This window comes from Pseudophryne corroboree, chromosome 8, assembly GCF_028390025.1.
Source record: "Pseudophryne corroboree isolate aPseCor3 chromosome 8, aPseCor3.hap2, whole genome shotgun sequence".
In the NCBI taxonomy this organism is placed as follows: domain Eukaryota; kingdom Metazoa; phylum Chordata; class Amphibia; order Anura; family Myobatrachidae; genus Pseudophryne; species Pseudophryne corroboree.
In genome coordinates this window covers 32601998-32618891 of record NC_086451.1, presented here as the reverse complement: position 1 = coordinate 32618891, position 16894 = coordinate 32601998, and the positions used below count along the sequence as shown (strand labels likewise).

The following is a 16894-nucleotide window of genomic DNA, read 5'->3' as shown; positions in this document are numbered from 1 at the left end:
GACCGCCGGCTTACCGACAGTGTGGCGAGCGCAAATGAGCCCCTTGCGGGCTCGCTGCGCTCGCCACGCTACAGGCACGGTGGCGCGCTATGCGCGCCACACAATTTTATTCTCCCTCTATGGGGGTCGTGGACCCCCACGAGGGAAAATAAGTGTCGGTATGCCGGCTGTCGGGCTCCCGGCGCCGGTATACTGAGCGCCGGGAGCCCGACCGCCGGCATACAGAAGACCACCCCTTGCAGTCCTTGCTCTGCAATGTTATGTACTGTAAGTCTCTTTTTTCTGTTTTGTTCATGCTGTTACTGTACGCTGTAAGGTCTGTGAACCCCTTGTGGCACCATATAAATAAAGCATAATAAGAACATTATCACTATTCCCCACATAAGATTAGCCATAGCAGAATAGCATCTAACTATGTGACTGTTGCTTTTTTAAATTGTACGTTCTGATGTGATCAATAAACAGTTTCATTGTACGTCCTGTAAAATGATTGAGTGATCAATAAACCGTTTCATTGAATGTTCTGTCAAACTATTGAGTGATCAATAAACCGTTTCAGTGAATGTTCTGTCAAACTATTGAGTAATCAATAAACCGTTTCATTGAATGTTCTGTCAAACTATTGAGTGATCAATAAACCGTTTCATTGAATGTTCTGTAAAACTACTGAGTGATCAATAAACCGTTTCACTGAATGTTCTGTAAAACTATTGAGGGATCAATAAACCGTTTCATTGAATGTTCTGTAAAACTACTGAGTGATCAATAAACCGTTTCACTGAATGTTCTGTAAAACTATTGAGGGATCAATAAGCCGTTTCATTGAATGTTCTGTAAAATTATTGAGTGATCAATAAACAGTTTCTTTAAATGAATACAATGAATAGTAATCTATTGCCATAATGTGTAGAATGCAATATGGAACCAAGTGTTAACTATATTACAGAGAAAAGCGGCAACCGGACAGTAATAAGAGCCGGCATTACGGAAAGTGGAGTTTTAATATGAATCCTACTGCAGACAAGAAGAACTTTTACAAACAGGCTTTGTAAGGTCTTTATTTACACCAGAAAGCTACCGTTAATTCATTTGATAAACTTGCTCAAAACACTGTTGCTAAATGTGTTATGAAGTATGCCTTCTTACCTCTGTCTGCTATTACTGTTGTTCCAATTGTAAAGTACAACGGAATATGCTGTGCTATATAAGAAACTGTTAATAAATAACAAGTATAAAAAGCAACAGCAATACTGCCCCCTGCTGTTAGTAAACAAGAACTTACACTCCATGAATCACCATGCAATCCTTAATTATGGTGCACATTAACTGCAAACAATTCTGCTCCATCTGTATACATTTTTTCCAATGTTATGAAGTTCAATATGTTTAACAAAAGGTCAGGGTCTACAGGTGCCCCAACAACCCAGCATTCCACGGCCCAATGCAAAATACAGGTGTCTGCTCACTTTACCCGTAATGATGTCAGCTGACCAATGTCAGCAGGAAGTGATGTAATCTGGTTGTCATGGAGGTCAAGAACCTAAGCAAAAACACACATTTATATTTTATTACTAATTTACATAGACTGTGTAATAATTAACTTTGTATACTATTTATTGAATATTGCAAAGTGCCGACAACATGTTTGGATGCGTGCATTAGCGTTTACTACGGCAGACAAACAGCGCTAAATTTCCTGCGCACCTCTATAGGTGACGTTACTATCAGTGAGGTGTATTCGTTGCTTTGTGGTCATTGCGCTAAAGTGAATCCCACCCCATAGATTGCGCAGGGATTCGGAAATATAAAAATCGTCATTTACCTTTAACGTGGACAAGTCTAGCATGTGGCAGGACTTAGGGACCAGCTGAGTTAAATAATTACTATGAAGAATCAGCACCTGCAAAGACAGATCGTTCAGATATAAACGGATATGGACGTAAGCAACGCTGTATCTGTCTTCCCAGAATCCTTTGCTGTGGAAGCCCAATTCCAACAATATAATAGCACAGACACGAGTAATCAAATGAAACTAGAGAATATCTGAAGGAAAGCACCTGTACATTTTAATGTAGACTTTACTTTACAAATGATTGTTAGAAAAATAATGTCATTTTTAAACTGATCAAGACTTTTACAAAGCAATTTGTATGTTGTGTGTGTTATCACTGTAAATCATGATAAAATACCTGGATATCTTATTCTTCAGAATCTGAACAGGTCTGTTTATTCAGAATATCATCCAGAAGTTGTTCACTTCTTGATGTCATATCTGTGGGAGTCTGTCCCACATACTGTATATAGTCACTGTTTTAGAATTAAATTACTGAGGTAACAATGATATGTGCTACTATAGACAATGCTTCCCCCATTTATCTAGAACAATTAAAAAAAAGAAAAAAAAACCTGCTGCTTGTCACAAATTATTTCCATTAAATCAAAATTTTATTCTCTCTCGGTATTTACAAACAGGAAACACTGAACTTGAAATGAATCATTGCGGAAGAGAACAAACAGCAGATAATGGGAACATACAACTGCTATAAGTCATAAACAAGTTAGATGTGTGAACTTTACCTGATACATAGGAGAGTCTAAAACCACAGTCTTCCTATACCAGGACACTAGGCTGTGCTTTTGGGGGACCCTGCTCCACCCACTGTATAATCAGTCTGTAACTTCCTTCTACCTTCATTCCCCTCCTCACATCATGTGACTGCCCCTGTCACATGCAGCCCTGTCCTCACTGACACCTCACTCATCTCCTGATATACTCTGTGCTGCTGGGGACCCTGCTCCTCCCACTATATAACTATCAGTCTGTGGCCTCCTGCTGCCTCCATTCCCCTCCTCATATCATGTCACTGCCCCTGTCACATGCAGCCCTGTCCTCACTGACACATCACTCATCTCCTGATATACTCTGTGCTGCTGGGGACCCTGCTCCTCCCACTTTATAACTCTCAGTCTGTGGCTTCCTGCTGCCTCTATTCCCCTCCTCACATCATGTCACTGCCCCTGTCACATGCAGCCCTGTCCTCACTGACACATCACTCATCTCCTGATATACTCTGTGCTGCTGGAGACCCTGCTCCTCCCACTATATAACTCTCAGTCTGTGGCTTCCTGCTGCCTCCATTCCCTTCCTCGCACCATGTGACTGCCCCTGTCACATGCAGCCCTGTCCTCACTGACACCTCACTCATCTCCTGATATACTCTGTGCTGCTGGGGACCCTGCTCCTCCCACTATATAACTATCAGTCTGTGGCTTCCTGCTGCCTCCATTCCCCTCCTCATATCATGTCACTGCCCCTGTCACATGCAGCCCTGTCCTCACTGACACATCACTCATCTCCTGATATACTCTGTGCTGCTGGGGACCCTGCTCCTCCCACTTTATAACTCTCAGTCTGTGGCTTCCTGCTGCCTCTATTCCCCTCCTCATATCATGTCACTGCCCCTGTCACATGCAGCCCTGTCCTCACTGACACATCACTCATCTCCTGATATACTCTGTGCTGCTGGGAACCCTGCTCCTCCCACTATATAACTCTCAGTGGGGTAGATGTATTATGCATGTCACAAAACAGAACATAAAATTGCACATCTGTTCTTGCAGGCAGTGGTTATAGAGATGGAGAAACAGCCACAAAATATCATCAGCATTGGGTAAAGACGTACAATCTCCGTAATACTGACCTTCTTCTGCAAGACCCGACAGGTGGAGAACGCAGCATCGGGGGCCTGGAATCAGACAATGGGAAGTCAGTATGCTGAGGATACAATATCAGCGTTATGGCTACACACTGCACATACATACAGAGACTCCGTTACCTCTGATAAGTCACATTTTGAGATGTCCAGTATATCATCTGCTCCGGCTTCCTTGGCCTGGAAACAGAGAAAAGGAACGGTGCATTTGATAAGTGTTCCTCTGCAAAACGGTAAAAACCAACAGTGCACCCTCTGTAGCACATAGCTCCTGGAGATCGTGGTCATACACCCAAGCAGAGGAGCAATTGGTGGATTTTCACCCGCTGGGAATGAGGCCATGATTTGTGGATATGCACAGCCAAGCGAGACGCCTAGGAGAAGCAATTCACTGCAAATGGTGTCATTGAGCCCCTGGACTGCCCACTTTCTGGACAGATGTGGGAGGCTGGCCTACACTCATGGGAGTCCAGGAGAGCTCCGCCGAATTCAGGAGACTCCTCGACATACAGGAGAACAGGCCAGCCAGGCTTTGGCCTACACATGTAGCTACATTGCTCAACGCGCTCCAAACATAAGTATGTCCGTAGGGGCTTCATTAGATCTGAGCTTCAGTCTGAAGAGTAATGCTGGCCCAAGTCCATGCTATTTCCCTGAGAGAGATTGTTTCTGGCTGGACCCATCCTGGGTGACACATGAGGCCACTTTGGGTCACTCGAGAAAGGGCAGTACATTGTTATCTAAAAGCTATGATTCAGCAGCTTCATAACAATTTGTGAGTCGTGCAGATACACTTTAGGGGTGTGGTGATATACTGCGACGCGTTTCACCACCTGTCATAACGATCAGCATATAATTATCCCAACACTCTAAACACCATCAAACTTGCATTGCTGGCCGATGTCTCATCACACTGACATCATCAGCATGTGTACTCATCAAAATGATATCCCGGCTCACTAGCAGGGTATGGGTCGTTGGGTCGACTCAACTTAGGTCGACAGTCATTAGGTCGACCATGGAAGGCCGACATGCATTAGGTCGACGGGGAATAGGTCGACATGTACTAAGTCGACAGGTCAAAATGTAGACATGGGTTTTTGGACTTTTTTTGGTGTCGTTTTCTCCGTAAAGTGACGGGGAACCCCAATTAGTGCACCGTGTCCCCTCGCATGGCTCACTTCGCTTGCCATGCTTTCTGCACAGGTTACCGTTCCAATCGTAGTCCACGTGGAATGTTAAGTATGAAAAAGTTCCAAAAAATGGAAAAAAAAGTGAAAAACTCAGTCGACCTTTTGACATGTCGACCTAGTACATGTCGACCTAATAACTGTCGACCTAACGACCGTATCCCCACCACAAAGTGCTAGATAACTGATAAGCAGAATCTGATTGGTTGCTACGGGCAACATCTCAACTTCTATAAAATTGTAGCTTAGTAAATATACCTCTTACAGTGCCAGCCTGGTACCTCATCACACTTACAGTGCTAGCCTGGTACCTCATCACACTTACAGTGCTAGCCTGGTACCTCATCACACTTACAGTGCTAGCCAGGGACCTGATCACACTTACAATGCCAGCCAGGGACCTCATCACACTTACAGTGCTAGCCTGGTACCTCATCACATTTACAGTGCCAGCCCGTGACCTCATCACACTTACAGTGCTAGCCTGGTACCTCATAACACTTACAGTGCTAGCCTGGTACCTCATCACACTTACAGTGCTAGCCAGGGACCTGATCACACTTGTAATGCCAGCCTGGGACCTTATCACAATTATACTGCTAGCCTGGGATCTCATCCCACTTACAGTGCTAGCCTGGTACCTCATCACACTTACAGTGCTAGCCAGGGACCTGATCACACTTATACTGCTAGCCTGGGATCTCATCCCACTTACAGTGCCAGCCAGGGACCTCATCACACTTACAGTGCCAGCCAGGGACCTCATCACACTTACAGTGCCAGCCAGGGACCTCATCACACTTACAGTGCCAGCCAGGGACCTCATCACACTTACAGTGCCAGCCAGGGACCTCATCACACTTACAGTGCCAGCCAGGGACCTCATCACACTTATAATACCAGCCTGGGACCTCATCACACTTACAGTGCCAGCCAGAGACCTCATCACACTTACAGTGCTAGCCAGGGACCTCATCACACTTATAATACCAGCCTGGGACCTCATCATACTTACAGTGCCAGCCAGGGACCTCATCACACTTACAGTGCCAGCCAGGGACCTCATTACACTTATAGTGCTAGCCAGGATCCTCATCACACTTATGGTGCTAGCCAGGTACCTCATCACACTTACAGTGCCAGCCAGGGACCTCATTACACTTATAGTGCTAGCCTGGTACCTCATCACACTTACAGTGCTAGCCAGGGACCTGATCACACTTGTAATGCCAGCCTGGGACCTTATCACAATTATACTGCTAGCCTGGGATCTCATCCCACTTACAGTGCCAGCCAGGGACCTCATCACACTTACAGTGCCAGCCTGTGACCTCATCACACTTACAGTGCCAGCCTGTGACCTCATCACACTTACAGTGCCAGCCTGTGACCTCATCACACTTATAGTGCCAGCCTGGTACCTCATCACACTTATAATACCAGCCTGGTACCTCATCACACTTATAGTGCCAGTCAGGTACCTCATCACACTTATAGTGCCAGCCAGGGACATCATCACACTTATAGTGCCCGTCTGGGACCTCGACACACTTACAGTGCCAGTTTGTGTCCCATACTCTCCGTCATGCCAAGCACTGGAGCTGTAATACTATAGATGGAAAGCACAGACTAAGGTTGTGGCAATGGCCGGCTCCCAGCCACAACAGCATACAGTGAGGCTGGCGCCGGGGGCATCTCAGTAACAGTAATAAATAGCTGTGTAGGACAGTAACAGCAGTACGCTAAAGCAGCATGGGAAGGGGTTGCCATAGTGCAGTACATAGGGAAAGGAATTCTGTACATAGGTGGAAATAAGGAAGACGAGTGTACAAAGCAATAAGTACACTCTACCTGCAGCGTTAGGTGTAAATGAGGAAGACGAGAGTACAAAGCAATAAGTACACTCTACCTGCAGTGTTAGGTGTAAATGAGGAAGACGAGAGTACAAAGCAATAAGTACACTCTACCTGCAGTGTTAGGTGTAAATGAGGAAGACGAGTGTACAAAGCAATAAGTACACTCTACCTGTAGCGTTAGGTGTAAATGAGGAAGAGGAGTGTACAAAGCAATAAGTACACTCTACCTGCAGCATTAGGTGTAAATGAGGAAGACGAGTGTACAAAGCAATAAGTACACTCTACCTGCAGCGTTAGGTGTAAATGAGGAAGACGAGTGTACAAAGCAATAAGTACACTCTACCTGTAGCGTTAGGTGAAAATGAGGAAGACGAGTGTACAAAGCAATAAGTACACTCTACCTGTAGCGTTAGGTGAAAATGAGGAAGACGAGTGTACAAAGCAATAAGTACACTCTACCTGTAGCGTTAGGTGAAAATGAGGAAGACGAGTGTGCAAAACAATAAGTACACTTGATAATGTCGATATTATCTTAAACCATAAAGCTATACCTTTAAACACACTTTTACCATGGAGCCACTGCGGCCGCTATACTTAATATACACGCTACGCACTTTGTACGCTATTTGCGTACAGAGTCCCGTACGTTGTACGGACTTAGCGTACACACGCCGCGCTGGGGGTACAAAGTACGCACAGCGCGCGCACACACTCTTGATAAACTTTAAACCTTATTAGTAATGCAATGCAGTGATGTTATACCTTAAACCTTACGCAGCGCTGACCTTATAAAGTACCCGCAGTGCGTACACACCTTATCAATACACTCTTAAACCTTATACAGTTAAATACACTTTAAACCTTAGCAGGGAAAAGAGGACACAACACGATTTGTAGTTAACCGCTGGGTTCTAACGCCACAGTGGATTATTTGAAAGGGGATAACAATACAAATTATACACTACAAGGCTAACAAGATAAATCTACAACAGAATAATGGCTACAGTCAATGTACATACGTGAGAATAATCGCTTGCGCAACCTGGACCAGTCCTCCGCTCATCAGGTAGATAGCGTTCAGAGTCTTCTGACCGGCCAGGCAGCAATAGGCTTTTTATACACAACTTCCATAAACAATACAATGGTTACTGTAATCCCTTTGTTCATTGGACACAGAGATGCATCTTTCATTACAGGAGAGGTCATAGGTTGATTTGAAAAGGTGGGCGATGTCTTTCTCAACTGCTCTTGTGGGTGGTCTCCTCTGGATTCCCGCCGCATACATAATATACAGTAAATACAGTTTATATCTATATTCTACTTCTGCACATAACTATACGCAGGAACATGCGATCTTCCTCTAACCAACACCGGAATGTTACCCTTAAAATACCCTACAGCTGGATACTAGACATCACCCTATAACCTTAGTCTGTCCCTACCTATCATGCAAAGGTGAATCCCTTAGTCCTGGAATCATTTAAACTGTTGATACTTGCTGATGTGGTGCGGGGTGGCTATGTGTACAATGTGCACTATTTGGGTTAAATATGTAATGTTCTGATAACCCTCTATGCGCTCACAAACTCCGCCATAAATACCCATACCACGCGCAGGATCGCGGGAGCGATCATACGCAAATTGCGGATATGTGCACGCACGGCGGACTGAGTGCACGCGCAGCGGGCATGTGTGCGTGGTTAGTACATGATGTATGCATTACAATATTTTTCGACTTTGACACACTCTACCTGTAGCGTTAGGTGGAAATGAGGAAGACGAGTGTGCAAAGCAAGAAGTACACTCTACCTGTAGCGTTAGGTGAAAATGAGGAAGACGAGTGTACAAAGCAAAGCAATAAGTACACTCTACCTGTAGCATTAGGTGGAAATGAGGAAGACGAGTGTACAAAGCAATAAGTACACTCTACCTGTAGCATTAGGTGGAAATGTGGAAGACGAGAGTACAAAGCAATAAGTACACTCTACATGCAGCATTAGGTGGAAATGAGGAAAAGGAGTGTACAAAGCAATAAGTACACTCTACCTGTAGCGTTAGGTGAAAATGAGGAAGAGGAGTGTACAAAGCAATAAGTACACTCTACCTGTAGCGTTAGGTGAAAATGAGGAAGAGGAGTGTACAAAGCAATAAGTACACTCTACCTGTAGCGTTAGGTGAAAATGAGGAAGAGGAGTGTACAAAGCAATAAGTACACTCTACCTGTATCGTTAGCTTGTGCCGCAGAGACTCTTAGAACTTTGATAAAAAGCTTCCTAGCAGCCTCGGATGGAGATAAAGTGGCGAGTGATAAAGGACCAGCCAATCAGCTCCTGCGTTTTTCAAACACAACCAGTAACATGGCAGTTAGGAGCTGATTGGCTGGTACTTTATCACTCTCCAGTTTAGTACATCTCCCACATAGCCTTAGTACAGTACGTGACCCCTTATACCTGTCAGTGACAGCACTTCATCTGACCACACTTGGGAGGCACCTGGGATACAACCACTAGGGCTTGCGTTTCTGACAATTGTGTCTGTATGGGATAAATTGCAGCATCAGCATCTATTAGATTATTTATATTATTCCTGTGTCTGCTATGCCGCACGATATCTTCACTTTAACAAGACGTCATAAAAGGTCAGCGTCTGGCACAGGATCAGCAGTGTCTATACTGTGCCCTCCTCTACAACTATTACACCACTACTAATATAACAGAAGGAACCGGAGAGTCGCCTCTTACCAGATACATCTGATATTCCAGCCGTTTTCTGGCCTCGCCGCTCTGCTTTGGCTTCCTAGAGAAGAGAGGCATCTCGCACCAGGCTCCTCTGCAACACAGTTTGGCTGCAACACAAGACATCTCAGTCAAGTAGGGCTGGATCTTCGAGAAGGCCCGGTCTATCAAGTCACACAGTCATATATGCTAAGCAACCGCTCCCTGCCACACGCTGCAAGGACACAGCTCGTGCAGAGGAGGAGACACAGCCAGGAACAATCTGGTACAGATAGAGGAGACACGGCCAGAGCATCCTCACACTGACAGTCAGGGGTAATCTGGTACAGATAGAGGAGACACGGCCAGAGCATCCTCACACTGACAGTCAGGGGTAATCTGGTACAGATAGAGGAGACACGGCCAGAGCATCCTCACACTGACAGTCAGGGGTAATCTGGTACAGATAGAGGAGACACGGCCAGAGCATCCTAACACTGACAATCAGGGGTAATCTGGTACAGATAGAGGAGACACGGCCAGAGCATCCTCACACTGACAGTCAGGGGTAATCTAGTACAGATAGAGGAGACACAGCCAGATCATCCTCACATTGACAGTCAGGGGTAATCTAGTACAGATAGAGGAGACACGGCCAGATCATCCTCACATTGACAGTCAGGGGTAATCTGGTACAGATAGAGGAGACACGGCCAGAGCATCCTCACACTGACAGTCAGGGGTAATCTAGTACAGATAAGGGAGACACGGCCAGAGCATCCTCACACGGATAGTCAGGGGTAATCTAGTACAGATAGAGGAGACACGGCCAGAGCATCCTCACACTGACAGTCAGGGGTAATCTGGTACAGATAAGGGAGACACGGCCAGAGCATCCTCACACTGATAGTCAGGGGTAATCTAGTACAGATAGAGGAGACACGGCCAGAGCATCCTCACACTGACAGTCAGGGGTAATCTGGTACAGATAGAGGAGACACGGCCAGAGCATCCTAACACTGACAATCAGGGGTAATCTGGTACAGATAGAGGAGACACGGCCAGAGCATCCTCACACTGACAGTCAGGGGTAATCTAGTACAGATAGAGGAGACACAGCCAGATCATCCTCACATTGACAGTCAGGGGTAATCTAGTACAGATAGAGGAGACACGGCCAGATCATCCTCACATTGACAGTCAGGGGTAATCTGGTACAGATAGAGGAGACACGGCCAGAGCATCCTCACACTGATAGTCAGGGGTAATCTAGTACAGATAGAGGAGACACGGCCAGAGCATCCTCACACTGACAGTCGGGGGTAATCTGGTACAGATAGAGGAGACACGGCCAGAGCATCCTCACACTGACAGTCAGGGGTAATCTGGTACAGATAGAGGAGACACGGCCAGAGCATCCTCACACTGATAGTCAGGGGTAATCTAGTACAGATAGAGGAGACACGGCCAGAGCATCCTCACACTGACAGTCGGGGGTAATCTGGTACAGATAGAGGAGACACGGCCAGAGCATCCTCACACTGACAGTCAGGGGTAATCTGGTACAGATAGAGGAGACACGGCCAGAGCATCCTCACACTGACAGTCAGGGGTAATCTGGTACAGATAAGGGAGACACGGACAGAGCGTCATCACACTGACAGTCAGGGGTAATCAGGTACAGATAGAGGAGACACGGCCAGAGCATCCTCACACTGACAGTCAGGGGTAATCAGGTACAGATAGAGGAGACACGGCCAGAGCATCCTCACACTGACAGTCAGGGGTAATCTGGTACAGATAGAGGAGACACGGCCAGAGCATCTTCACACTGACAGTCAGGGTAATCTGGTACAGATAGAGGAGACACTGCCAGAGCATCCTCACACTGACAGTCAGGGGTAATCTAGTACAGATAGAGGAGACACGGCCAGAGCATCCTCACACTGACAGTCAGGGGTAATCTGGTACAGATAAGGGAGACACGGCCAGAGCGTCATCACACTGACAGTCAGGGTAATCCGGTACAGATAGGGGAGACACGGCCAGAGCATCCTCACACTGATAGTCAGGGGTAATCTAGTACAGATAGAGGAGACACGGCCAGAGCATCCTCACACTGACAGTCGGGGGTAATCTGGTACAGATAAGGGAGACACGGCCAGAGCGTCATCACACTGACAGTCAGGGTAATCCGGTACAGATAGGGGAGACACGGCCAGAGCATCCTCACACTGACAGTCAGGGTAATCTGGTACAGATAGAGGAGACACGGCCAGAGCATCCTCACACTGACAGTCAGGGGTAATCTGGTACAGATAGAGGAGACACGGCCAGAGCATCCTCACACTGACAGTCAGGGGTAATCAGGTACAGATAGAGGAGACACGGCCAGAGCATCCTCACACTGACAGTCAGGGTAATCTGGTACAGACAGAGGAGACACGGCCAGAGCATCCTCACACTGTACAGATAGAGGAGACACGGCCAGAGCATCCTCACAGTGACAGTCAGGGGTAATCTGGTACAGATAGAGGAGACACGGCCAGAGCATCCTCACACTGACAGTCAGGGGTAATCAGGTACATATAGAGGAGACACGGCCAGAGCATCCTCACACTGACAGTCAGGGTAATCCGGTACAGATAGAGGAGACACGGCCAGAGCATCCTCACACTGACAGTCAGGGGTAATCTGGTACAGATAGAGGAGACACGGCCAGAGCATCCTCACACTGACAGTCAGGGTAATCCGGTACAGATAGAGGAGACACGGCCAGAGCATCCTCACACTGACAGTCAGGGGTAATCTGGTACAGATAGAGGAGACATGGCCAGAGCATCCTCACACTGACAGTCAGGGGTAATCTGGTACAGATAGCGGAGACACGGCCAGAGCATCCTCACACTGACAGTCAGGGGTAATCTGGTACAGATAAGGGAGACACGGCCAGAGCATCCTCACACTGACAGTCAGGGGTAATCTGGTACAGAGAGAGGAGACATGGCCAGAGCATCCTCACACTGACAGTCAGGGGTAATCTGGTACAAATAGCGGAGACACGGCCAGAGCATCCTCACACTGACAGTCAGGGGTAATCTGGTACAGATAGAGGAGACACGGCCAGAGCATCCTCACACTGACAGTCAGGGGTAATCTGGTACAGATAGGGGAGACACGGCCAGAGCATCCTCACACTGACAGTCAGGGGTAATCTGGTACAGATAGAGGAGACACGGCCAGAGCATCCTCACAGTGACAGTCAGGGGTAATCTGGTACACATAAGGGAGACACGGCCAGAGCATCCTCACAGTGACAGTCAGGGGTAATCTGGTACAGATAGAGGAGACACGGCCAGAGCATCCTCACACTGACAGGGGTAATCTGGTACAGATAGAGGAAACACGGCAAGAGCATCATCACACTGACAGGGGTAATCTGGTACAGATAGAGGAGACACGGCCAGAGCATCCTCACAGTGACAGTCAGGGGTAATCTGGTACAGATAAGGGAGACACGGCCAGAGCATCATCACACTGACAGGGTAATCCGGTACAGATAGGGGAGACACGGCCAGAGCATCCTCACACTGACAGTCAGGGGTAATCTGGTACAGATAGAGGAGACACGGTCAGAGCATCCTCACACTGACAGTCAGGGGTAATCAGGTACAGATAGAGGAGACACGGCCAGAGCATCCTCACACTGACAGTCAGGGGTAATCTGGTACAGATAAGGGAGACACGGCCAGAGCATCCTCACAGTGACAGTCAGGGGTAATCTGGTACAGATAGAGGAGACACGGCCAGAGCATCCTCACACTGACAGTCAGGGGTAATCAGGTACAGATAGAGGAGACACGGCCAGAGCATCCTCACACTGACAGTCAGGGGTAATCTGGTACAGATAAGGGAGACACGGCCAGAGCATCCTCACAGTGACAGTCAGGGGTAATCTGGTACAGATAGAGGAGACACGGCCAGAGCATCCTCACACTGACAGTCAGGGGTAATCAGGTACAGATAGAGGAGACACGGCCAGAGCATCCTCACACTGACAGTCAGGGGTAATCTGGTACAGATAGAGGAGACACGGCCAGAGCATCCTCACGCTGACAGTCAGGGGTAATCTGGTACAGATAGAGGAGACACGGCCAGAGCATCCTCACACTGACAGTCAGGGGTAATCTGGTACAGATAAGGGAGACACGGCCAGAGCGTCATCACACTGACAGTCAGGGTAATCCGGTACAGATAGGGGAGACACGGCCAGAGCATCCTCACACTGATAGTCAGGGGTAATCTAGTACAGATAGAGGAGACACAGCCAGAGCATCCTCACACTGACAGTCAGGGGTAATCTGGTACAGATAGAGGAGACACGGCCAGAGCATCCTCACACTGACAGTCAGGGGTAATCTGGTACAGATAGAGGAGACACGGCCAGAGCATCCTCACACTGACAGTCAGGGTAATCCGGTACAGATAGAGGAGACACGGCCAGAGCATCCTCACACTGACAGTCAGGGGTAATCTGGTACAGATAGAGGAGACATGGCCAGAGCATCCTCACACTGACAGTCAGGGGTAATCTGGTACAGATAGCGGAGACACGGCCAGAGCATCCTCACACTGACAGTCAGGGGTAATCTGGTACAGATAAGGGAGACACGGTCAGAGCATCCTCACACTGACAGTCAGGGGTAATCTGGTACAGATAGAGGAGACACGGCCAGAGCATCCTCACACTGACAGTCAGGGGTAATCTGGTACAGATAGAGGAGACACGGCCAGAGCATCCTCACACTGACAGTCAGGGGTAATCTGGTACAAATAGCGGAGACACGGCCAGAGCATCCTCACACTGACAGTCAGGGGTAATCTGGTACAGATAGAGGAGACATGGCCAGAGCATCCTCACACTGACAGTCAGGGGTAATCTGGTACAAATAGCGGAGACACGGCCAGAGCATCCTCACACTGACAGTCAGGGGTAATCTGGTACAAATAGCGGAGACACGGCCAGAGCATCCTCACACTGACAGTCAGGGGTAATCTGGTACAGATAGAGGAGACACGGCCAGAGCATCCTCACAGTGACAGTCAGGGGTAATCTGGTACAGATAAGGGAGACACGGCCAGAGCATCCTCACAGTGACAGTCAGGGGTAATCTGGTACACATAAGGGAGACACGGCCAGAGCATCCTCACAGTGACAGTCAGGGGTAATCTGGTACAGATAGAGGAGACACGGCCAGAGCATCCTCACACTGACAGGGGTAATCTGGTACAGACAGAGGAAACACGGCCAGAGCATCATCACACTGACAGGGGTAATCTGGTACAGATAGAGGAGACACGGCCAGAGCATCCTCACAGTGACAGTCAGGGGTAATCTGGTACAGATAGAGGAGACACGGCCAGAGCATCCTCACACTGACAGTCAGGGGTAATCAGGTACAGATAGAGGAGACACGGCCAGAGCATCCTCACACTGACAGTCAGGGGTAATCAGGTACAGATAGAGGAGACACGGCCAGAGCATCCTCACACTGACAGTCAGGGTAATCTGGTACAGATAGAGGAGACACGGCCAGAGCATCCTCACACTGACAGTCAGGGGTAATCTGGTACAGATAGAGGAGACACGGCCAGAGCATCCTCACACTGACAGTCAGGGTAATCTGGTACAGATAGAGGAGACACGGCCAGAGCATCCTCACACTGACAGTCAGGGTAATCTGGTACAGATAGAGGAGACACGGCCAGAGCATCCTCACACTGACAGTCAGGGGTAATCTGGTACAGATAGAGGAGACACGGTCAGAGCATCCTCACACTGACAGTCAGGGGTAATCAGGTACAGATAGAGGAGACACGGCCAGAGCATCCTCACACTGACAGTCAGGGGTAATCTGGTACAGATAAGGGAGACACGGCCAGAGCATCCTCACAGTGACAGTCAGGGGTAATCTGGTACAGATAGAGGAGACACGGCCAGAGCATCCTCACACTGACAGTCAGGGGTAATCAGGTACAGATAGAGGAGACACGGCCAGAGCATCCTCACACTGACAGTCAGGGGTAATCTGGTACAGATAAGGGAGACACGGCCAGAGCATCCTCACAGTGACAGTCAGGGGTAATCTGGTACAGATAGAGGAGACACGGCCAGAGCATCCTCACACTGACAGGGGTAATCTGGTACAGATAGAGGAAACACGGCCAGAGCATCATCACACTGACAGGGGTAATCTGGTACAGATAGAGGAGACACGGCCAGAGCATCCTCACAGTGACAGTCAGGGGTAATCTGGTACAGATAAGGGAGACACGGCCAGAGCATCCTCTCAGTGACAGTCAGGGGTAATCTGGTACAGATAGAGGAGACACGGCCAGAGCATCCTCACACTGACAGGGGTAATCTGGTACAGATAAGGGAGACACGGCCAGAGCATCATCACACTGACAGGGTAATCCGGTACAGATAGGGGAGACACGGCCAGAGCATCCTCACACTGACAGTCAGGGGTAATCTGGTACAGATAGAGGAGACACGGCCAGAGCATCCTCACACTGACAGTCAGGGGTAATCTGGTACAGATAGAGGAGACACGGCCAGAGCATCCTCACACTGACAGTCAGGGGTAATCTGGTACAGATAGAGGAGACACGGCCAGAGCATCCTCACACTGACAGTCAGGGGTAATCTGGTACAGATAGAGGAGACACGGCCAGAGCATCCTCACACTGACAGTCAGGGGTAATCTGGTACAGATAGAGGAGACACGGCCAGAGCATCCTCACACTGACAGTCAGGGGTAATCTGGTACAGATAGAGGAGACACGGCCAGAACATCCTCACACTGACAGTCAGGGGTAATCTGGTACAGATAGAGGAGACACGGCCAGAGCATCCTCACACTGACAGTCAGGGGTAATCTGGTACAGATAGAGGAGACACGGCCAGAACATCCTCACACTGACAGTCAGGGGTAATCTGGTACAGATAAGGGAGACACGGCCAGAGCATCCTCACACTGACAGTCAGGGGTAATCTGGTACAGATAGAGGAGACACGGCCAGAGCATCCTCACACTGACAGTCAGGGGTAATCCGGTACAGATAGAGGAGACACGGCCAGAGCATCCTCACAATAAGAAGCAATTACATCAACAGTAGAGAATAAACAGCATCACTTGTATATTACATAACATTCATGTACAGGCATTTATACGTAAATGTCTCTTGAGAAATTATATTGTTAGTTATGAAGTTTAACGTCATAAATTATATGTGCTATATATGAAGAGTGCTGTGAAGAGTGCTATATATGAAGAGTGCTATATATGAAGAGTGCTGTGAAGAGTGCTATATATGAAGAGTGCTATATATGAAGAGTGCTATATATGAAGAGTGCT

General features: G+C 48.0%; 1 protein-coding gene across 4 annotated transcripts in view; it reads right to left on the bottom strand.

The window, feature by feature from the left end:
- LRSAM1 (leucine rich repeat and sterile alpha motif containing 1) overlaps window positions 1-16894 on the bottom strand; it is a 189201-nt gene that overhangs the window by 155944 nt on the left and 16363 nt on the right. For 3 of the 4 annotated variants that reach the window (XR_010182938.1, XR_010182939.1, XM_063936191.1), the window contains exons 2-6: window positions 9501-9604; window positions 3837-3893; window positions 3702-3746; window positions 1823-1900; window positions 1472-1540 (exon numbers count right to left, since the gene is read on the bottom strand). Coding sequence is in view for 2 of the 4 variants with exons in the window: in XM_063936191.1 (XP_063792261.1) it covers window positions 1472-1540; window positions 1823-1900; window positions 3702-3746; window positions 3837-3893; window positions 9501-9604 (353 nt within the window). In the remaining 2 variants the exon portion in view is untranslated. The remainder of the gene's footprint in view (window positions 1-1471; window positions 1541-1822; window positions 1901-3701; window positions 3747-3836; window positions 3894-9500; window positions 9605-16894) is intronic. The other variant, XM_063936192.1, reaches the window with a different exon arrangement.